At 40.1% G+C, this 23,649-nt stretch overlaps 2 protein-coding genes and 1 long non-coding RNA gene across 3 annotated transcripts; all 3 read left to right on the forward strand.

Annotated features, from left to right (window-relative positions):
- Nucleotides 1–346: 346 nt before the first annotated feature.
- On the forward strand, nt 347–699 carry LOC128497476 (uncharacterized). The gene is made up of 2 exons (XR_008354318.1): nt 347–380; nt 596–699. It is a non-coding gene; the product is annotated as an uncharacterized LOC128497476 (long non-coding RNA).
- An 8,537-nt stretch (nt 700–9,236) lies between these two features.
- On the forward strand, nt 9,237–10,169 carry LOC128497681 (mas-related G-protein coupled receptor member H-like). The gene has a single exon (XM_053467844.1). The coding sequence runs from the start codon at nt 9,237–9,239 to the stop codon at nt 10,167–10,169; it is 933 nt and encodes a 310-aa protein (XP_053323819.1).
- Nucleotides 10,170–16,247: 6,078 nt separating this feature from the next.
- Nucleotides 16,248–17,267, forward strand: LOC128497682 (mas-related G-protein coupled receptor member H-like). Its single transcript, XM_053467845.1, has one exon. It carries the CDS (start codon nt 16,248–16,250, stop codon nt 17,265–17,267), a length of 1,020 nt encoding a protein of 339 aa, XP_053323820.1.
- The last annotated feature ends 6,382 nt before the right edge of the window (nt 17,268–23,649 follow it).

Genomic DNA, 23,649 nt, shown 5'->3' on the forward strand with positions numbered 1-23,649 from the left:
GAATGTACGCAAGGCTGAGGTCAAAGTATGCAGGCTTGGCGAGTGCAAGCTATTCCTCAGGCCAGTAGCGGAACTTGTTTTATTGTTTTCACCTGAGATACCTGAGACGGGGAGTGTTCTGCCCAGCAGGGTTTGAGAAACTTTACAGTTCACCTTTTTGCCACCTTAGACTTCTTTAGTAAATTATAGCTCCATCTAGCGGTGTTAAGTTGTATTACACCTTGTTTTCTAGTTAAAGAATAATGCATTGTGGGTGATTGCAAGGCATTCTGGGAGGGAGGAGCCTCCATTTTACAGTCTTCAGTCACCAGGACTCATCATCAGAGCTGTCTCTGTATGTCTCCTTCCAAAACGCCACCATCTGTGTAATAGCATATCTGGTGAGACATTTACTTCTGTTTCAGGGACATTATAGTATTCAGAGCTGTTCAGTTATTTGTATTATTACTCAGGAAAGTTAACTGTTAGACTGTTAGCTAGTCATGTCATTCTATGTATAGGCAGCCATTTTGCCATGTACTTAACTGTTATGTAATGTCATTATACATGCATTTCATGTGCCTTGTACTTATACATGTTATTTGTATCCTTATAGTTTTACCACATCACATTACCACATCACATTACATGTGTGTAATCCTGTTTTGCCATATATACTCAACAACCTGTTCACCAATAAACAAGTTAAACTACAAAGAACAGTCCTCTTATTTGGAAGACAGGAATGGTTTATACTGAATGTCAGACTGCACACTGAGTGAACGTGTAAGAAGACAGAACAATTAGTATGACACATAGAGTGGAGGATTATAAAGTAGACTATCGAGAGATCAACAAGTAAAAAATAAATACCCTTCTGGGGGCCTACAACCTCGTATGAATTTGCAATGGTGACGAATGGAAGACGGCGTTCCGGACCCGTTATGGCCACTTTGAGTATAGAGTGATGCCCTTCAGGTTATGCAACTCTCCAGCCACCTTCCAACATTTCTTAAATGACGTGTTCAGGGACATGCTGGACAGGTTCGTGGTTGTCTACTTGGATGACATCCTGGTCTATTCATCCACACCGACAACATATGTCCCAGGTATTAACACGTCTTCAACACCAGCTATGCGCGAAGCTGGAGAAACTAGAGATGGATCCCAGAAGGATATCAACAATATTGCATTGGCCTGTATCGACATCCATCAAAGCCGTCCAACGTTTCATAGGTTTCGCCACTAAAATAAGGAAAACACATTGTCTTGATTAGATTATCTCCCAGACCTTAGTGTGCTGTGTAAACAGTTAGGAAATAAGAAAATAATAAAATACATTTTTATTAATAACACACAAAATGATAACATGGCACTCTTTACCAGGGCCCATAGTCTGTAGTAAGGAGGCTGGCACTCAGTCCCCTCCAGGAGCCCATGGCACGGAGGCTTCCGTGACATTTGTCCCCCATCGCAAAGAGACTAACACAGGAGGAGACCCCAGACGGGTTGACTCTGAAGTTAGTCAGTCCATCCTGTCCCAAATGTCTACCCTTGCCGCCTTCTGCCTAAGTAGAAAAGGATATGGCCATCTTTGATGACGATGTTGATGAAGGCAATGACCTGGATTTAGATTATGAGCCAGACACTTAGGAGTCAAGCGACACATCTTCCAGTTTCTCTGTGGAATGTGTTCTTCCTTTCACTATAAAGAAGCAGCAGCAGTCACTTCACATCCGACATATAAGTGCCTCTAGTGCACATCATGCCTTTCTTTCACTGACAGCACACTGGTGGCTTCCCAAATAATTGGGAAGATAAGGACAGGACCACTGTAGCTGGTGTAGACAGAGGCACACAGGGTGAAAGGAGGGGCGGAACTGGAGCAGAAGGCAGTAGGGTTATAGATCCCTCCAACGCCATGTCAATTTTATCGATGACCAGCTAAAATTTTGAAAGCTCTTAGAAAGATGCTGGTGCAGTGGATTGGACCACAAGCAGGCATAGCAGTAGAAATGGGAATGGTGATTACTGAGGGAGCAGCAAACATAATGAAATTTGTAAGGGCAGTGTTTTTGACTGATGGGCAGTGTAGGCTTTGATTGAAAAGTGCCTTAAAATTGCCGGGCACTTTCACTGCAGCGTGAATGCAAGCAAGCAGCTAAGGGAGGAGCAGGAGGAGGCAGGCCTACCCAACCACTATCTACATCAGGATGTAGTCACTTGCTGGAACTCCTCCCTGGATAGAGCAGATCCTAGAGCAGCAGAGTGCTCTTTACTCCATGTCCTCTGAGCAGAGCATTGGGGTGTCTAGCCCATTGGGCAGAGGGGAATGGGCTTTAATGGGGAAGTGGTGGTAGTCCTGAAGTCATTTAGTGATGTGACCAATGACTTGAGCCAGAGCACTGCCACTTTGGGCCAGGTCATCCCCAGGTAAGTCGTGGGAGGGTAAGAGTGGCATATGGGGGGGTTAAAATAAATATCAGGGAGGCAGAGTGGCATATAGAGGGTTAAAATTAATATTAGGAAGCCAGAGGGGCATATAGGGGGTAAAAGGAATATTAGGGAGGCAGAGTTGCATATTGGGGTATAAGGGATTTCTGGGGGGGCAGAGTGGCATATAAGGACGTATATCTGGGTGGCAGATGTGCATAACTGGGGGAAGGTTGGACAATAAAAGGAAATAAAAGCAAAAAATGCATTTTTCTCAATCATAGTTTTTATTAAAAATGAAAAAAATAGTTTACATGTGAATTAATATTTACTAGTAAAACTTTTTTCTTATAGGGTAGTCTTATATCCAGGCTTTCAGGTTTGGGCTGGGAGCGTAAGAGCAGAGGATAGTCCAAAGCGGTGTCAGTAAACAAGCAATAGGTCAAGGGCAGGCGGCGATCAGAATAAACGGTAGTCCAGGCAAGGGTCAGGTAACAGGCAAACGGGGTAGTCCAATAAGGAAGCGAAAGGTCAGGTAACGAAGAATCCAATAGAGTGTCTGTAGCAGAGCGAGCAGAGGAGATCAGGAAGCTGAAGTCCACGGACATACAGGAACCAAAGTTCTGGAACACTGGAGTAAAGTGTTCACAATTGGAGGGGTTTTTATAGTGCTGTAGGTATCTACTCCTCCCCTGTGCTGAACAAGCTCCTTACTGGATTGGTTGCCAGGCAGGGGTAAATCCCTAGCACCTAGTGTTGTATGTGGCCTTCATTGGTGGATGCGTAATGGGGATTACAAGTGTTACCACCCTGCTACAGGTGTACTGCATTGTGTTGATGCTTGGGCAACACCTGGAAGTACTCCCTGGGGTTTGCTGAAACTTTAGGCTTTGGCCTACTCCACGATCGCGGAGCTTTTGGATGGCATGCTGTAACGGAGGACTGCAGGGTAGAGCAGGTAAGGGTGAGAGGGGCATGACAGGACCCCCCTCCAATGCGCGACCTCCGGGTACGTCTTGGTGCTGGGCGTTCAGGATGTGCTCGATGGAATGCTCTAAGACGAGCTGAAGCATGGATATTGGCAGCTGGTTCCCAAGATCGCTCTTCTGGTCCATACTCTTTCCAGTGGATCAAGTATTCCAGTCATCCTTGACGTATGCGAGAATCAAGGATTTCTTGGATCTCGAACTCCTCTGAATCGTTCACCACTACGGGAAGAGGGGGAGCAGGAGGTCTTCTTTGTGTAGTGTCCGGTATCCATTTTTTGAGCAATGAGACATGGAATGTAGGATGAACACGCCATGTATTCGGCAACTGTAAGGAGACCGCCACAGGACTGATGACTTTCGTGATTGCGAAGGGACCTAGGAACTTGGGACCCAATCTCTTGGTAGGGCAGGACAATTTAACATAAGATGAGGATAGCCATACTTTATCCCCAATTTGGTACACGGGAGAAGGCTTACGTCGTTTATCTGCTTGATCCTTGTAGGGTTGTTGTGCTTTTTTCAGAGTCTCCTGTAATAAAGCAAAACCTTGGTTGAGAAGTCTGATTCGGTCTGTGACTTGGGGAACCTGGGTTATCGCAGGAAGTTGCGGAACAAAGGATGGATGATAACCATAGTTGGCCTTGAAGGGTGACATGCTGATGGAACTATGTAGGTGATTGTTGTAGGCAAACTCTGCTGTTGGTAGCAGGGAAAGCCAGTCGTCTTGAAGGTGAGTGACATAACAACGGAGATATTGCTCTAGGGTTTGGTTTGTTCGCTCTGTCTATCCATCGGTTTCAGGATGATATGCGGATGACAGTAGTTTTTGTATGCCCAAACCACGACAAAAGGCAGACCAGAAGTGAGAGGTAAATTGAACACCACGGTCAGAGAGGATAGTCTGTGGGATACCATGAAGACGGAAGATCTCTTTGATGAAAATATTCGCAGTCTCAGCAGCAGTAGGTAATCCTGTAGTGGGAACGAAGTGTGCCATTTTAGTTAGACGATCCACAACCACCATAATGGTGGTATAGCCTTGTGAGGGTGGGAGTTCTATGATAAAGTGCACAGTTATCTCGGCCCAAGGCACTGGCAATGGTTGCAATAACCCAGCAGGTCTTGGGTTGGTGCCTTACGCACGCCCGCACACATCGCATGATCGTATGTATTGTTCAATGTCCTTTTTCATATTGGGCCACCAAAACGAACGTTGTGTGAGTTCAAGTGTTTTCTTGATACCTCCATGGCCAGCCAATGGGTGATCATGTACCGTATGTAGCACTTTGGTACGAACAGCAGGAGGGACAAAAAGAAGAGCATCTTTGTACGGAAGGTCATGTCTTTTGGTAAGAAAATGATATTGGGATAGAAAGGAATCCACTTGAGAGTGTGTCTGCAGGGTTTTTCTTAGTGAATTATGGGTTATCAAGAAATGACCAGGTTGGAGAATTGTATCTGTCTTAGGTGGTCCATGTAATCGAGTTAAGGCATCAGCCTTTCCATTGCGTGAACCTGGTCTATATGTTATATGTAATGTAAATCGAGTGAAAAACAGAGCCCATCTGGCTTGTCTGGGACATAGACGACGAGCCCCTTGCAGATACTCCAAGTTCTTGTGATCAGTAAAAACAGTAACCGGATGATTAGCCCCTTCGAGAAGATGACACCATTCCTCTAGTGCCATTTTTATGGCACATAGTTCTCTGTCCCCCACGCTGTAATTAATCTCTGCTGGGGAGAAACGTTTGGAGAAGAAAGATACAGGATGAAGCGTCTCTCCATCACCTTGTCGTTGGGACAGGATAGCACCTGCTGCAGTCTCTGAGGCATCTACTTCCACAAAAAATGGTGTCTTATGGTCAGGTAGGGTGAGAATAGAAGCCGCAGTGAAACGTTGCTTTAATTCATCAAAAGCTTGTTGTGCTTGAGGGGACCAAACAAAAGGTACATGTTTCTTGGTTAACTGAGTGATGGGAGCAATGAGCCTGGAGAAGCCTTTAATGAATTTCCTATAGAAGTTCGAGCAACCCACAAATTTCTGTACAGCTTTAATGGAGATAGGAATGGGCCAGTCCAGGATGGCAGATACCTTTTTAGGATCCATCTTGATGCTCCCTGGAGTTAACACGAATCCCAAGAACTCCACAGAGGTAGTTTCAAAAATGCACTTTTCCAATTTAGCATAGAGTCCATGTTGTTGGAGACGGGAAAGGACACGTTTCACATGTTCACGATGAATGGTGAGAGACGGTGAGTAGACCAGGATGTCATCGAGATAAACCACAACAAAAGAGTCCAACATATCCCTCAACACATCATTGAGGAAGTGTTGAAAAGTGGCAGGGGCGTTGCAGAGCCCGAACGGCATGACTTGGTATTCAAAGTGGCCATACCGTGATCGGAAAGCCGTTTTCCATTTGTGTCCTTCTTTTACCCGTACCAAATTATATGCACCCCGTAGGTCTAGTTAAGTGTAAATTTGTGCATCTCTAAGTCTGTCCATTAATTCTGAAATTAATGGTAGAGGGTTTTTGAGTTCTCTGTAATCCACACATGGACGAAGCCCTCCGTCCATCTTCCCAACGAAAAATATGGGAGCACCAGCAGGAGAAATGGATGGTCTGATAAATTCATTTCTTAAATTCTCTTCAATGTAAGTCTTTAGTGTCTTTAATTCGGGTTCGGAGAGGGAGTATATGCGTCCAAATGATATGGGGGCCCCAGGAAGTAGGTCGATAGGACAGTCATATGGACGGTGTGGGGGTAGTTTGTTAGCCTCTTGTTTGTCAAAGACTTTACTGAAAGTTTGGTAGTGTATAGGTATCTCGGGGTTCTCAGAAGATGTGGCATGTAGGACTGCAAAGGGGGGGAGAGGGTAGATAGTAAGAAGGGGGTCCACTCTGGGCTGTAATTTGTGTGTGTAATCTGGGTGCTGGTCAAATTCTATGTGGACACCAGGGTTGGCTTTGGGGTGTGCAACCTGTGATCTATGCCTGTAATTTAGGTTTTTTTTTTTATCTATACCTTTAATGCTGAGTTTATATGTGATTTCCAGTTGATCTATACCTGCAAAGCCAGATTTGTGTGTTATTCTGTTGATCTATATCTGCTATGTAATGTTTCCATACATTATTTATGTATACCTGGGTTTGTAGATCTTATTTAGTTGATCTATACATACAGTGCTTTTTTCATGTTTTGTTTATTTGATCTATACTTTCAGTGCTGAGATTACCTGGAATCCCCAGTTGATCTATACCTGCAAAGGTGGGTTTGTGTGTTATTCTGTTGGACTATACCAGCAATGCTATACGTAAGTGTTGTTTACATGTGTTGTTTATTTGATCTATACCTGAACTACAGGGAGGAAGGAAAAGAGAGGTGTGGTTTAGTGAATGAGTGGACAAAGGGACTCTGGGTATGATTACGGGGGAGAGGACCTTTCAAAGCCATAGTAGGGTCTGAAGAAAGGCAATTGCCACCCTAAATGTTAATAAAACAGCCGGCTGAGTGGCCAATGTGACCGCGCGACTGCCGTGGCTGTCTTCCATGCGGGACAAAAGCCCGCATTAACCTTGATCGCAGGGGTCACAACCCCCGCGATCACTTCCACAGAGGCCCTGCCACTTACCTGTGCGTTGCTCACTGTGCCATCTTGTTTGCGGACATCTTGTTTTTGTTTTTTTTTGTCAGCCATATTGTGAGAGCTTGCCGCCATCTTGGTTTCTGTATTTCATTCGTTTTCGCCCATCTTGGTGTCCTTTGGTTAGCAAACGCTCTGCTAAAGGTGGCCATCTTGCTTGGGGCGCGGAAATCTCGCGGTTTGAGATTTCAGCGCCATCTTTTCTCTGCAATATTTCTTTGTTTTGTCTACCATAGCACGTTGTTTCTGGAGCTCCGTTTCTTGTTCCATACTGCAATTTATATACCCTCAGTTTTGCCTATATCCAGGGTGAGCCCCTGCTTGCTTTGGGTGTCTTTTAGGGTGAGCCCCTATTATATATTTTATTTTATCCCGGCCTTCATTTGTGTATTATGTCTCAGGACAGGACTCCCAACCAGGATGCCTTTATGGTGTGGCTGGAGTCTAAGTTCTCCAGTTCTCTGGAGACTTTTATTTCTAAGATGTCTGCCTCTCTGCCCCAGTCTGCCCAGACTCTCCCTCCTGCTCATGCAGCCCCAGCCACTATTCAACCCCTTAAGGTTACAGCACTCCTTTTAATTGCACTTTGAGCTGTTTTTCTTTGGTTTTGCCCCTAGATTTCTTTATATTGAATTAAAAGCAACAATATGTAACATATGTATTCACTTCTTAATCGTCTGTGAAAATTTGACATCTTTCAACAACAGCTACAGACCTATGTTAAAATGTATTGTGTTGAAATACTTGATGTGTTAATACATTAACACTGTTTTTTTTCATGAATGTAGAGCAGTAATCTAACTAGTATAGCATGTTATTAAACTAGTGTACAAGCAAACTCCTCCTGTTTTGGATTACAGTATTTAATATTATAAACCTGGGAATTATTTGACATTTCTATCAAGACAGCAGGAACCGAAAACTTTCAGTATAGATTGTTCTCTGGACACAGAACACAAGTTGTGACATCCGAATACTCCAGAGGTCAGATTTATTAACTATCTGTTTCTATTATCTTCTTTTATGTCACCGTCTTCTATATAATTTGTCACATTTCATTAATGTACACTTTACATATTGTACTAATTTCAATGGTGCTGTGTTTTATACTCACTTGTCCCATGTAAGACCACTTTCTTTGGATACCGTACAACTTTCCTGTCTTACACATCTTGTGGATTGTATCTGATATCAGCATTTGCATTTCATTTGATAGTTATTTTATGGACATCGTTTTTAGTTCAAAGCTTACACAACCTTTGGATAAATATAAAAACTTGCAGTAACATGTCTCTCTCTTGTTGTCCCTCTTTACTTATTTATTCTGTGCTAAGATTCATTAGTTGCCAGTGTGTCCTGTTTTTATTATATATCAATTTTCTCTTGCCTTCTGTTAAGACGCAAATGATTTTTTTTTTTATCTGTAATGTTAATGTTGCCTTCAGGTGTAGACAGGGCATGGCTGCTACAATTAAGTCTGAGCAGCAGTCTGAGCCCAGTAATAATACAGCCTACAGCATATTTTAGCAGACAGCAAGCTCAAGGATCCCGTTCTACTGTTCATAAGTGTGTTTGATATTGCACAGACATTCTCTCATTCCCATTTTGCATTTCAATTGAAATCAATGCAGTTTGTGTGCATGGACCTCTCATTGGACTACCTGGAACATTTGTGCAAGTAAGCACTGGAGCAGGCTGGTGTTGAGTTCAGCACTCATGCAATTTATCAAATTTTACATGCATTTAGCCTGGAGCAACTTGATACAAAATACTGCAGATAATGAACTAGCCATGCATGTGCTAACAAGTGTGCTAAAACCAGTCAAAGATGCAAAGATGCGTGAATGAAGTCTTACAGACAAGGAAACTTCCTTGTGCAAGAGGTGCCCAGACTCCAAACCTTAAGGTCCCAGATTCAAGCTGAGTAGATCCTGGCATTTAGGTGTTGCTTTTGACATTGACACTTACATACTCAAAAATGTGTTAAGTAAAGATTTAAACATAGTACATTTATATTGCATATAGGGGACAATTATTAATAATACAATGTAAGTAAATGTACCACTCCGGTAGATAAACATACCATATTTTGCATTGTCAAACCAGATTATGTAATCATTTACATGCATATTATGTAAAGTTATGTACTTTATAAAGTTTTTTTCCTTTTTTTGATAGGTAGGAAAAATATGGAATTAAATACGACAGACCCTAATCTTACTGATCAATATGATGGAGGATACGCTGGGAATCCAGTCATTAATTTTACTATAGCCAGCTCTGTTGCCATAGCCCTCTGTCTGGTTGGAATGGCAGGAAATGTTGTTGTATTCTGGCATCTTTCCTTCAAGATCAAGAGGAACAAATACACAGTTTATATTATCAACCTAGTAGCGACTGACTTAGTTATTTTACTGTTTACAGCATTTTTAATGGTAATACAGATTTATTCACTGAATGGACCTGAAACTTTTACTATTACATCTTATGTTAACTTCTATCGTTTTGTGAACATATGTCATCAAAGCTCTCAATATTCAGGGATGTTTTTCCTCACAGCCATCAGCTTGGAAAGATGTCTGTCTCTCTTTTTTCCCATGTGGTATCATTTTCAGCGACCAAAGAACCAATCATCCATCACATGCTTCCTACTTTGGATTACTGGATTTGCAGAGGGTCTAATCGGGAATTTTGTGTGTCCGCTAGAAGTTTTCTTACATCCAACAAAAAACTGCACAGGAATTCAATTAATGACATTTATTATAGGCATCGGTGTCTGTCTGCCATTGATGGTCCTGTCTAGTCTCACCCTACTAATCAACATCAAACGGACCTTCAAGGATCAGTACCCTTCAAAACTTTATATCATTATAATTGTTGCTGTCATTGTATTTATCTTGACAGTCCTACCATTTCATTTGTTGTTTTTTTTAAAGTATTTCAAACTATTTCCCTTAGATGTTTACTACACAAGTCTCTTATATGCCAGTGTGTTTAGCACAACACTTAACAGTACTATAAACCCTTACATTTACTTTATGGTAGGAAAACAATGGAAACAAAGATCTCAAAATTCCATACACGATATTCTTCAAAGGGCTTTCGTAGATGAGGAGAAGTAAAGGAAGAGGAAAAAACAAACAGTTCATCATACCAAACCCAGAATTCAAATGAGGAAAGACAATCTTAAAAAAGCAGTACTACTACTTAAACTATTTTCTCTGAGCTTGTATACCAGTCATCCCAAATTCTTGTTTACGATGTCCTAAATGGTGTAGTTTCAGAATATTCTCACAAGGTGTCAGGCTGCTTTCAAGTAAGCCAATGTTTTAACAAATTATTGTATTTGAATGTAATTCACTCAGCCACACACTTTTCCCATACTCAGTAGATCACACAGAAATGATCTGTCACTGTCCCTAAATGCTTCTAAGATGAGCACTCCGCAGGACAGTTTCCTTTAGCCATTGATTAAAGCAACAGCATATGAAATAATTTTTCACCTGTTATTTGTGCGTATAAAAAAAATGTCTTTGCCATCTGTCATCGATGTCAGGCCTATATAAAACTCCCAGGTGTTGCAATACTTTATGTGTTGAGGCAATAATGCATAATCGTTTATTTTTCCATAATGTAGAGTTGTAGAGCATGTAATTAAACTGATGTACAAGAATCTTTTTTGGATTACAGTGTTACTATTATTAACCTGGTAAATTAACGTTAACATCAAGAACGGAGGAGCAGGAAGCTTCAGACTTAGATAGTTCCCTGGACACAGGATACAAGTTACGACACCAGAATCATTCATAGGTCAGACCTATTAACTGTCCGTTTTATTATCTTGCATTATCTATGTCACATTTTTATTTTCCTATACAATTTGTCATATTTAATGTACACATTTTTGTTGAGTTATGTATTTAAACTCACATTTCCCATGCAAGAACACTTTATTTGTATATCATACTATTGTGCTTTTCTTACATACTCTGTTGCTGCAATCTGCAACATACATTTGCACTTCATGTGATGGTCCTTTTACATACATGATTTAAATTCAAAGCTTATGTCATTTAGTGGACATGTATGAAAATCTGAAGTATCAGGTCTCTCTTCATTTACTTCATTACTTTTAATAACTTTTTATATTACTTAATTGTTTTGTTCTTCCCCTAGACAATTGTGTCTTTGCTACATGAGCGTGGGTGAGCCTGGATATCCGAAAGACACACAAACATTTCTTATAGTTTTCCACAAAATTGAGTACATTGAGAAGTTGTTAGCAACTTTGCTTTTGCCTTATTAAAGATGCTATTATATTTTAGCTTTTGTGTCTGTCTGGTTCCTGGTCCCTTACAAACATGTCACGGGGTTGGTTTCTTGCACCAGGGCCCTTAGCTCACTAGTTCTGCCACTGGTGCACTTGGATCGCATTAATTTGACTTACCGGGGGCGTTACGTACCCCCTTTCTATGGTTTGAAAAAAATAATGTCACATGCACTGGTCCTTAATACTGCTTCACCACTTGCTCATACTCTGTAGAGCGGTCACATGATCACACATAACTATTACAGTAGTTATGAGGCGCTAGAAGTGACAGAAGGAGCTCATATTTATTTCTGTAAGTTAATGCTGCTGCTGCTGCATAACGTATTATTTTATTCAATACAAGCTTTAGTGTATTCCTAAGTGTCTTAATTACCATATGTACTCCCTGATATGCCCCCGAATATGCCTTATACCCCTATATGCTACTCTGCCTCCCAGATATGCCTTTTAACCCCCTATTTGCCACTCTGCTGCCCAAATATGCCTTTTAACCCCCTATTGGCCACTCTGCCACCCAAATATGCCTTTTAACCCCCTATTGGCCACTCTGCCTCCCAGATATGCCTTATACACTCCTATATGCCACTCTGCCTCCCAGATATTCCTTTTAACCCCCTATATGTCACTCTGCCTCCAGTGCATCCCTAGACTTGTCCTCCGTGATTCCTTGGTGTCTAGTGGGGGCTGCCGTTGGAGGTCTGCGCGATGCACGCAGATAACCTCCGCTGCTGCTGTCACTTCCGCTTAGGCTTCTATGGTAGAGCACCGGAAGGTCATGTCATGCCGGTGCTCTGTCATAGTAGCAGCGCTGCGGGAGATCTGGATCTTAGTCTTATAGTCAGACCTTTATTTGAGGTCTGATTATGAGATGACCTTGAATATAAGATAATGGTTATTTTTCAGAGCAGTTGCAAATACGGTATTAAGTAGAGTATATCCTTAGTTTATTCTCCACATTTGTAAATAAATATATTTAGTCTATTACTTATATATCTACTGCGCAGTACATAAATCTACAGGTTGAGTATCCCTTAACTGAAATGCTTGGGACCTTGGGATAATTTTGGATAACAGATCTGGTGTGTCAATGTTGAAGTATGGTAGGATGGCATATATTATCACTGTTCTCACTCTCTGGTCAGGCATGGGGCACAGAGAGCATATCTTAAAGTATTTACTTTTTTAATGAATTTTATTTGTAAGGCCTTGCAAGGCTGATGATAGTATTGTGTAGGTCATATGTATGGAATATAGAATTATCATTTAGTTGCTGAGGGTAGCCGTGTTATTTCAGTGGCCTATCCAGAGGCGGTGCAAAAAATGTAAAAAAATAAAATAAATATTTTTATGAGCAATCCTAAAATTTGACTCCTTATCTTCCCCAAAATCCTGACATGAAAAGAGTTAAAATAGCATATATATGTTTTTATGGGATAAATTAAATTGGCTGATTTTGAAGATGTCACAAATAGGGGTGTTTTTTTGGCAGTGGCATATTCCAGGAAGTATAAATTCATACCTGAAATACTGTGTGTGTGTGGAAAAAACATCAAAAAGTTACTACTACAAACTTTGACAAAGGCTTTTGGTAGAATTAGTACACCGAAAGAGTTAAAATACCAGTATTTGAAATGGCCCAAAGATGTCCCAAATAGCGCATGGGCACAGGATCAACAAATGTCAAAGTTTAAATACTAACCATGTGTATTTTCATAATATTTGATGCATTATTATTGTATTATTTATTGCTGATGATTTTTTAAAATTTTCCCTTATATTTAATATGCAGTACCAATCTTGTACGCTTTGCGCTTCAGTGTCTATGACAGTTGCCACACATGTTTTTGCATGCTAATAGCAGGTATTGAACACATTTGACTTCAATGGATCCTCTTTACCCTTAATAAAGACGTCTCTGCCAAAATTTTGTGTGAGATCTTACGGCAATCGCTTGTTTACATCTTGTTTCATGCTTGAGATGGTGATATACGTATTGCGCATATTTATTTCTACTAATGCGCAAATATCCTATATCTTGTGACTCATTATGTGATTGATTATCATTGCTTTGAATTACAATGTTGTATAGCATTCTTTGGTGTGCTTGTTTATTTTTGCATGTATGATTGGGTTGCTTGTGAGGTAAACAGCCCCTTAAAATCACAGCACCCCTTTTCAATGTACCATGGGCTTATTTCTCTTTGGTTTTCCCTCCATAATTAATTTATCTTGCATTCAAAGTAACAATATATAACATATGTATTCAACATAATTGTGTCTAAAAATGTAAAGCAAACAGTAGTGATGGTAGTGCAAGGTTTAGAAGATAGCAGCTCAAAAAACACACGTGGAATGACCCCCTATTCCACAAAGTGACAAAGTGCAGAAGGTGATAAAGCCAGAAGGTGAAACGCGTATTTGGAGGACTACCAGGACTTTCAAAGTACACACTATTTTATTCTTTGTATACTTTGTTGGGTTGATTTTAACAGAAGTTTACAAATCAAATGTGATTTTACTGCATCCTGGGATTTCCAAACCTTTGGTGTGCTGCAGCTGCTAACCTGCTTCAAAGAAGGGTCTGCCTACCCTATATTAGGCACAAGCCACAACTCAGAGCCAGGTAATTTTATGGCTCGGAGCAAGGGAGAAAGAAACCACAGAAAGACATTTAGGTAAAGTGCCGCCTTAAGGGCACAGTCTTGTGTTTTTCAGGAGCGCTTTTTTTAAAGGCTTCTTTTAAATTGTATGCACTCTGTAGGATATATATACTATCTATTTCTATATACAGACATACTGCACTATTATTTTTGTATTTCTGTTTTTTTCGTTACATGTTACCACCCAGCAACTTATAAAGGGTGAGTTTAAAAAAATATATATATTTTAGCGCTCCACACTTTTCTGGTGCGAAAGCGCCAGAATATGTGTCTAAAAATGTGTCTAAAAATGTGTCATGACTACGGACCTATGGGAAAATGTCTGGTGTTGAAATATCTGATATGTTAAGACATTACACTTAGACGTTACTTTTTAATGACTGTAAAGTATGTGATCTAGCTAGTATAGTTTATCTAACTAGGTTATAAGAATACTCCACCCTTTTTGGATTAAGGTAATAATATTATAAACCAGGAAATTCCTTGACATTTATATCAAGACAGGAGGAACAGAAACCTTAAAGCCTATATTGTCCTCAGGACACAGAACGCAAGTTAAGATATCCAAGTTCTCCACAGGTCAGATTATTAACTGTTTTATTATCTTTCCTTATTTTGTTTTCATTTATTCTCCTTTCTTTATATCATTTGTCACATTTCATTTATGTATATTTTTTCTGGCATTGTATTGTCCATGTAAATGTTTTTTATTCTCAGGGGGAGACAGGGCATGGCTGCTACAATTCAGTCTGAGGATTAGGTTTAGCCCAAGTGACCCAGTAATAAAGCAGCGTTAAACATATTTTAGCACACAGCAAGCTCAAGAACCACATTCAGAGTAGAAACTCTTGTGCAAGCAAGCACTAGAGCCAACTGGTGTTGAGTACAGCAAGCACAAGGCTGTCTTTAACACGGGGCAAAAGGGGCGGGTGCCTTAGGCTCAGTCAATCCTGGAGGGGGGCTGAGCAGCTGCCCCTGAGCCTGTAACTACCACGGTCGCAGATGTTGGAACTCTCTCGGCCCCGAGCAACCCCCTGCGACCACTTATGCATGGATCTGCAACTTTTCTCTTTGAAAGAGAAAGCTGCAGGTGAGGTTGGGGGTGCAGGCAAACATGCCACAAATGCGGTTTGGGGGCAAATAAGACACAGGAAGGCTGTTTGGGTAGGCTGTTTAAGAGCAAATATGGTGCGGGCAGGCGGTCTGTTTGGGGGCAAAGATGGCACAGGCATTCTGATTCTGGGTGCCAGAGCTGGCATTTGGGGTCTGAGACCTGTGATCTATGTCTGCAATTTAGGGTTTGAATGCATTATTTATTTGATTTATACATGTGATTTTCAGTTGATATACTATATACCTGCAAGACTGAGTTTGTGTGTTATTTTGTTGCTCTATACCTGCAATGCTGTTTCCATGTGTATTTATACCTGCAAATACAGGTGAATACAGGGTTTGTACGTTTTGTTCAGTTGATCTATAACTGCAATGCAATGTTTCCATGTGTTTATTTGATCAATGCCTGAACCACATGAGGGAGAAAAAGAGAGGTGAAGCACAGTGAAGGAGAGGACAAAGGGACTCTGGAGGTGATGAGGGTGGAGGGGGTACCACGGTGCGCCTAAACACCTAAATCCAGATCTGTTACGGGTCATTTGCTATGTGATCAGCATAGTATTGTGCTCGTCCCCTGCACAGGGCATGTGGCATTGTGACATCCCGCATACAGTCACCATGGGTCAGAAGGAGAGAAGACTGCACTGACTCTGACAGTCTCCTTCTAATCTGTATAGTCATTGTGTTTTTTTGTGTTTTTTTTATGTTGGGATGGAGGGCTTGATTACATGCAAGGGGGCGTGGGGAGACAAGCAAAACCATGCCCAGGGTCCAATCAATATTATCTAGTTTTACATGCATTCGGCCTGGAGCAAAAATGTTCTAGATAATGAACTAACCATGCATGTGCCAACAGGTGTACAGGAATAGGTCAATTATGCAAATATGGAAGAGTGAACTTTCACAGTGAGCTTCCTAGTGCAAAACGTGCCCAGACATCAAACGTCCCAGATTAAATCAAATTCAATACATTAACATACCATAAATTGTATTGTTAAACTATATTATATAGTAATTTATATGATTACCATGCATATTTTGTCATGTAATGTACTTTGTAAATTCTTTTCATTTTTTTTTTGATAGGTGGACAAAATATGGAATTAAACAATACAGACCCTAATAGTACTGACTGGTATGATGGAGGATATGCTGAGAATCCAGTCATTAATTTTACTATAGCCGTCTCTGTTGCCATAGCCCTCTGTCTGGTTGGAATGGCAGGAAATATTATTGTATTCTGGCATCTTTCCTTCAAGATCAAGAGGAACAAATACACAGTTTATATTATCAATCTGGTGGCGGCTGACTTAATTTTTTTAACGTTTACTGCAATTTTAATGGCACTACATATTTATTCACTAAATGGACCTGATATTTTTAGTACTACATCTTATTTAAATTGCCATCGTTTTGTGGAAATATGTTACAAAAGCTCTCAATATTCAGGGATGTTCTTCCTCACAGCCATCAGCTTGGAAAGATGTCTGTCTGTCTTTTTTCCCATGTGGTATCATTTTCATCGACCTAAGAACCAATCATCCATCACATGCTTCCTACTTTGGATAACTGGATTTGCACAGAGTCTCATCGAAAGTTTTGTGTGTCCGCCAGAGGAGTTAATACCTCAGACAAAAAACTGCACAGGAGTTAAATTAATGACATTTATTATAGCCATCGGTGTCTGCCTGCCATTGATGGTCCTGTCTAGTCTCACCCTACTAATCAACATCAAACGGACTTTCAAGGATCAGTACCCTTCAAAACTTTATATCATAATAATTGTTGCTGTCATTGTATTTATCTTGTCAGTCATGCCATTACATATTTTATGGCTTTTAATGTATTTCAAACTTTTTCCCTTAGATGTTTACCCCATGGGTCTCTTTTATGCCACTGTATACGTCACAGGACTAAACAGTACTTTGAACCCATACATTTACTTCGTTGTAGGAAAACAATGGAAACAAAAATCTCACCATTCCATACATGATATTCTTCAAAGAGCTTTTGCAGATGATGGAGAAATAAAGGGAGAGAGAAAAATATCACAAAGCAATGAAGCAAACATTTCATCGTGTCAAACCCAGAATTCAGACATGGAAAGACAATCTTAAAAAAGCAAATACTACTACTTCAACTATTTTCTATGAGCTTGTATGTCAGTGGTCCCAAATGCTTATCTCCAAGGCCCCCATAGTTTCAGAATATCCTCACAATGTTCCAGGATGCTTTAAAGTAAACTTGAGCGCCGGCAAAGTCTACTTGTACGAATATTTGACTGTCCCCTTGTTCATTTTGGGAGAATATTTGTATAAGTTCATTGTATTTGTTTGTTTTCTTTGTTTTTTGCCGGTTGCCATGGAAATGCAGTAAAACGGTGATGAAATCAATAAATGAATGCGTAGAAGAAGTTGAATAGGGAATTTTAAACACATTTTACATACTTGCCTAACATTTGCAACTTACCTACAATGGCATACTTACCTACAACCTCAATTTGATGGGGCGGGACTGACAAAAATAGGACTGTCTTGGGGAATTCTGGACTGTTGGCAGGTATGCGGATGGAAGAAAGTGGATAAGAAAGCTAAGACTTAGAGTTATAGAGTTAATGTAAGGTTAATGATAGTAGTAGTGTGCTGGTTTGGGTAAATATCTATTATTATTTTATCTAATTTTACATTTAATATGTGTTATTAAAAATGAGAGGTTAATTTCTTATATTAAAATTATTTAATTTATTATATTTATTTATTCTACCTACATTTGCATACCTACTTTACCTGAATTTGACAGGACAGGACGGGAAATTCGTGACTGTTGGCAGTTATGCGGATAGAATAAAGTGGGTCAAAAACTCAAAATAAGCTTAGACTTAGAGCTATAGGTTTAACGTAAGGTTAAGGTAGTAGAAGTGCACCAGTTTGGTTTAAGATCTATTATTATTATCTAATTTTAAATTTAATAGGTGTTTTTAAATGCATTATGTCACATGATGACAAAGGAAGATCAGCTCACTCAATCAATGTCTCTCCTCCTCTTTCAAGAAAAGCGGGCACAACGTGAAAATGAAGACAATTTTTTACGCCATATTAGTTTATTCAGCATTCAGTTTGAGCAACAAAAACGCAACATTTGTGTACGTTTTCATGTTCTCCTGAATACAAATGCACAAGTCTACTTTAAACTGTTTAATAATATATTGCATGAATGTAAATTGTTCACCCTGCCACCCACGTTCCCCATAGTCTGTCTGTCTGTCTTCCACTCTCTCTATAAGAGGATAACTCTGCAGGATGCTTCCTTTTGAACCTTGGTTCAATTAACAGTACTTCAAATATTTATTCAAATATTTGACATCTGTCATCAATAGCAGGCCTATGTAAAACTCCTGGGTGTTGCAATACTTGATGTGTTAAGACAATTATGATTGATTTTCCTGAATGCATAGTAGTATAGCATGTAATTAAGCTGGTGTAAAAGAACTCCACCCTTTTTGGATTACAGTTTTAATATTATAAACCTGGGGATTCCTCAACATTTATATCAAGACAGAAAGAGCAGGAAACTGTGTGTGGAGAAACAGAACACAAGTTGTGACACCACAATCCTCAACAGGTCAGACCTATTAACTGTCTGTATTATGTCACATTTTCATTTCTCTATACAATTTGTCGTATTTCATTAATGTACATTACAATATTTTTTATTTAGTTATGTATTCATACTCACATTTCCTGTGCAAGAACACTTTATTGGTATTTCGTACCATGTTCTTATTTTACATACCCTGTTGCTGCTCTCTGCAATATACATTTGGACTTCATTTTGCGGTTCTTTTACATACAGGATTTAAATTCAAATCTTGTGATTTAGTGAACATGTATGAAAACTTGCAGTACAGGGTCTCTTCATTGGTTCTATTTAATTACTTTTAATACCTTTGCATATTATTTCATTGTTTTGCACTAATATTCATGGTTTGCCTTAAGTATTCAAAATGTGTATATGGGTTTATATACTGATAGGGTTTAGAATACAAATATCAGAAGTGGGGCGCATAAACGTGGGGAAAAAATTACAAAACAAGATAGTGTAATAAGTTCAACCACAAGTGATATGTATATGTGTAAAGTGCACTCACAAGTGCATGACTGATGTGGTCCCCCTAATGCATAATGAAGTGCAAGTCACCAGTAAGCTCCCAGTTTAGTGAATATGTGTTATACACCCATCAGGCTGTCAATTGGCTACAAGCTCTTCCGAACCTAGCTTCACTGTAACTTCAGTAACAGGAACAACATAGTTTGGTAGGCCTCGTATTACACATTTGTATTAATTGAGCCTGTGACTAGCTTAGCGCACCGACATTTTTTCTTTTCCCTGTTTGCACATATTTGAGGTTGTTGGCTCCTCATCAGTCTGGTTGCAGCTTGCTGTCCAGGGGTTAATAGGGAGGAGGTTTAATTGCACCTCCCCCAACACATTAATAAGGTTTTGGTAGCAGTATAAACTGCTTTGTGTGCCCACTATGTAGGAGGTGAGAGTAGGTTCTCACCCTATTGAGAGTGTGCCTTGACGTGGCGGGTGAGCTTAATTATGCTTTGGCCAATTCATATAACCAAAACCTCCCATTTAATTATGTTTATATATTTGTTGCCAACTTTATTAGGGTAAGAAGCGCAGTCAGGTTTTGTTTCTTGTATACATTGTACAGCCAACACACTGTTTCTTGCAGCATGCTTACACCTGTTTGGTAGGCCTCGTATTACACATTTGTATTAATTGAGCCTGCGACTAGCTTAGCGCACCAACATTTTTTCTTTTCTCTGACATCCTTGGACAGCTCTGTGGTGGAGAGTTTGGAATCTGATTGATTGATTGCTTCTGTGGATAGGTGTCCACAGGTTTTATACAGGTAACAAACTGCTCCTAATCTCAGCTTGTTACTTGTATAAAAGACACTTGGGAGACAGACATCTTGATGATTGATGCTTATTTGCAAATTAATTTATAACTTACTTGAAATGCATTATTCTGGATTTTTTGTCGTTATTTTGTCTCTCACTGTTCAAATAAACCTACCATTAAAATTATTGACTGACCATGTCTTTGTCAGTGGGCAAATGTACAAAATCAGCAGGGGATCAAGTAATTGTTTCCTTCGCTGTACACACTCTCTCACTCTCTGTCCCTTCATCAATGCAGCTCTTACAGCTTACCCCTTCCCGCATGCAGAGTCCCATCTACACTTGACCTTGCACACCCCTGTATGAATGACTTTATGTGCTAACATCTCTATATAAATGTATTGGGAGTGCTTATTACAGTGCAGTTCACAAATATTGGCATCCAACAAATATTGGCTGTGAAAAATTGTCTTCATTGTTTAACCTTTTGATCTCAACTTCAAACAATACACAAAAATACTCTGCTGTCATGGATGTGAAACAATTGCAAACACAACACAGGTTTATGAAAAAATAAATATGTGCCACAATTATTGGCACCCCTATGGATGGTAAAATATCTGATTGTTGTTTTTTAAAGGTGCTTGTTCTTAAAGGATCTGATGAGGTAATTTATGATTAAATAATAGGGTTCAACAATACAGTTCTTCATAAATACATAAACCTGCTATGATAGAGCAGGACCCACCAAGTCCTAAAAGGCATTTAGCAGATACTAAAGGATACAGCCCATTTTATTTATTTCACTCACACTTAGTTATAACATACATGTACATTTTATTTCGTATTATGTACAGTGAAAAGAAATCATCATACCCTGAAAAGAAATAAAAGCAAAGGGACTTATATTTACCATGTTATGAAGCAATGATTCAGTTGTAAAGGTCCTCAAAGGCATTTAACTTTTAAGATAATCCAGGCACAGGATGGGCAGTGAGGCAGGGGTAGAACAAGGTGGGACCCTGAAGCAAAACCTTGGACAACAGAAGATGGTGTCTATGGTAAGTCTTATTTATGTATTTTTAGTTTGAAGGAATATACAGTTTTACAAAGTAAATACACAGTCCATTCAAAGACATTAATTGTTCAGGGGGTCCTTGGAAAATTGGAGTGTTTCTTTAAGGGAACAGGAAGTGGGCCACAGAAAACGCTTTGGGAACCACAAAGCTGTGTGAAAGTTAGTTGCATAACTGAAGTAACCAATTACTATCATACTTTGGAACTCTCTGGGTTCAGACTAATTTTTTTGTTTGTTTTTAGCCCATTCATTTTTGGGCAACGAATTAAATTTTCTGCCCATTTGCTTTGGTCGAAAATTTGGTGACATTTCCACATTTTCTTCCTCTTCATCTTATATCTTTTATTTTCTACTCTACTCTTCTCTCTTCTATCTTCAATCTGCTATTGTCAATCTTCTACCTTCGTTCACATGTCTGCAGACATAACCTGGCTGGAACTTCTGCCAAAATGGCTGCGCTTCCAGAGACATCCTCTCCCAAATCCTCCAAGAGGATGTCACCAAAAGTGCCGTTATTGTGCGCTCATCAAAATGACAGTACTTTCAGGAAGCTCCTGCTAGGTAATGCCTGCAAAGATAGCAGATTCATGATCGCAGGTTGGAGGTAAAAGATAAAACATAGAAGATGATAAAAAGAAGATGCTGAAGTGGTTGGCAGTGAATGTGGGTCCATATAATTTTGACAAATTCTGAGCTTTTTGTTTTGTTTTTTTCCAAATCATGGGAGGCCTGTTTTGTGGTGTTGTACTAATCATTGAATTTACCAAAATGTGGTAAATTTGCAAATAATACAAATCCACATTCATAAGTCTAATGTCTACATTGTATTTCTGATCCTTTAGATGGACAAATTTCTTTAAAAAACAAGGACATTTCTAAGTGACCGTAAACTATATTGACATGAAAAAAGCATGTACATACAGTGGGGCAAAAAAGTATTTAGTCAGCCACCAATTGTGCAAGTTCTCCCACTTACAAAGATGAGAGAGGCCTGTAATATTCACCATAGGTACACTTCAACTATGAGAGACAGAATGGGGGGAAAGAATGCAGGAAATCACATTGTAAGATTTCTAATGAATTCATTGGTAAATTCTTTGGTAAAATAAGTATTTGGTCACCTACAAACAAGCAAGATATCTGGCTCTCACAGACCTGTAACATCTTCTTTAAGAGTCTCCTCTGTCCTCCACTCATTACCTGTATTAATGGCACCTGTTGGAACTTGTTATTACTATAAAAGACACCTGTCCACAACCTCAAACAGTCACACTCCAAACCCCACTTTGGCCAAGACCAAAGAGCTGTCGAAGGACACCAGAAACAAAATTGAAGACCTGCACCAGGCTGGGGAGACTGAATCTGCAATAGGCAAGCAGCTTGGTGTGAAGAAATCAACAATTAATCAACGAAAGAAGGGTAGCATGTACACTACAGACACTAGAAAACCTGCCCCCTGCAAACAATCCATTGGTTTTTTACCTCATTGCAATCTTATAGCGTGCCTTCCTCCCAAACAAACACAACAAATAAATCAATTGGAGTGAATTAAACCCAGAACCTCAAAAACTAAATCCAAATGGCTTACGTTTTGGTCTATGTGCCTACTTAAAAACCAAAAAAAAAAAAAAACAGAACGGACACAGCTGAAGCCTAGGGGACTTGAACACAGGACCTCAAGACACCAAGCCCAACACCTTAGCCATTAGGCTACAGAGACTGAGTGAGAAAAATGGGAAAAACAATCCTTTAGTTTTTCACCCCGATACAGTCCTCTAGGCGGCCTCAAGCCTCAGGGAATCACCTAAGCCTAAACTAAAATCACGCTAACACCTAAACCAATACGCAACAGAGACAGATGCTATCCGGTATCTCTGACTTGGAGTTGCTCGTAAGTTCAAATCCAGCTACTGCCGACTCGTTTTCGGTGGTGACTGTTAACCATGTTGCGAATACCTTGGTGCCCATAAATTCAAATGGCAAAAAAATAAATCTCATTATTAATGATTCCTTTAACAATTTAATAAATAATAATAATTCATAAATAATAATAACGTGTCATGCAATATGATACCTTGCACCAATTCTGAGGGACAGCCCCTGATTGGCTGAGCCTAGTCAGCTGACTTCAGCAACCAATCAGCAGCCGGCCCAGGTTTCCCTCTCTCTGATTGGTCAGCCCTGGTCAGGTGAAACCAATCAGGAGGCTAAGGCTGAGGGGCAGCCCCTGATTGGCTGAGCCTAGTCAGCTGACTCCAGCAACCAATCAGCAGCCGGCCCACGTTTCCCTCTATCTGATTGGTCAGCCCTGGTCAGGTGACACTACCCACCAATCAGGAGGCTAGGGCTGAGGGACAGCTCCTGATTGGCTGAGCCTAGTCAGCTGACTCCAGCAACCAATCAGCAGCCGGCCCAAGTTTCCCTCTCTCTGATTGGTCATCCCTGGTCAGGTGACACCACCCACCAATCAGGAGGCTAGGGCTGAGGGGCAGCTCCTGATTGGCTGAG

This window comes from Spea bombifrons, chromosome 5 (assembly GCF_027358695.1).
Source record: "Spea bombifrons isolate aSpeBom1 chromosome 5, aSpeBom1.2.pri, whole genome shotgun sequence".
Lineage (NCBI taxonomy): Eukaryota > Metazoa > Chordata > Amphibia > Anura > Pelobatidae > Spea > Spea bombifrons.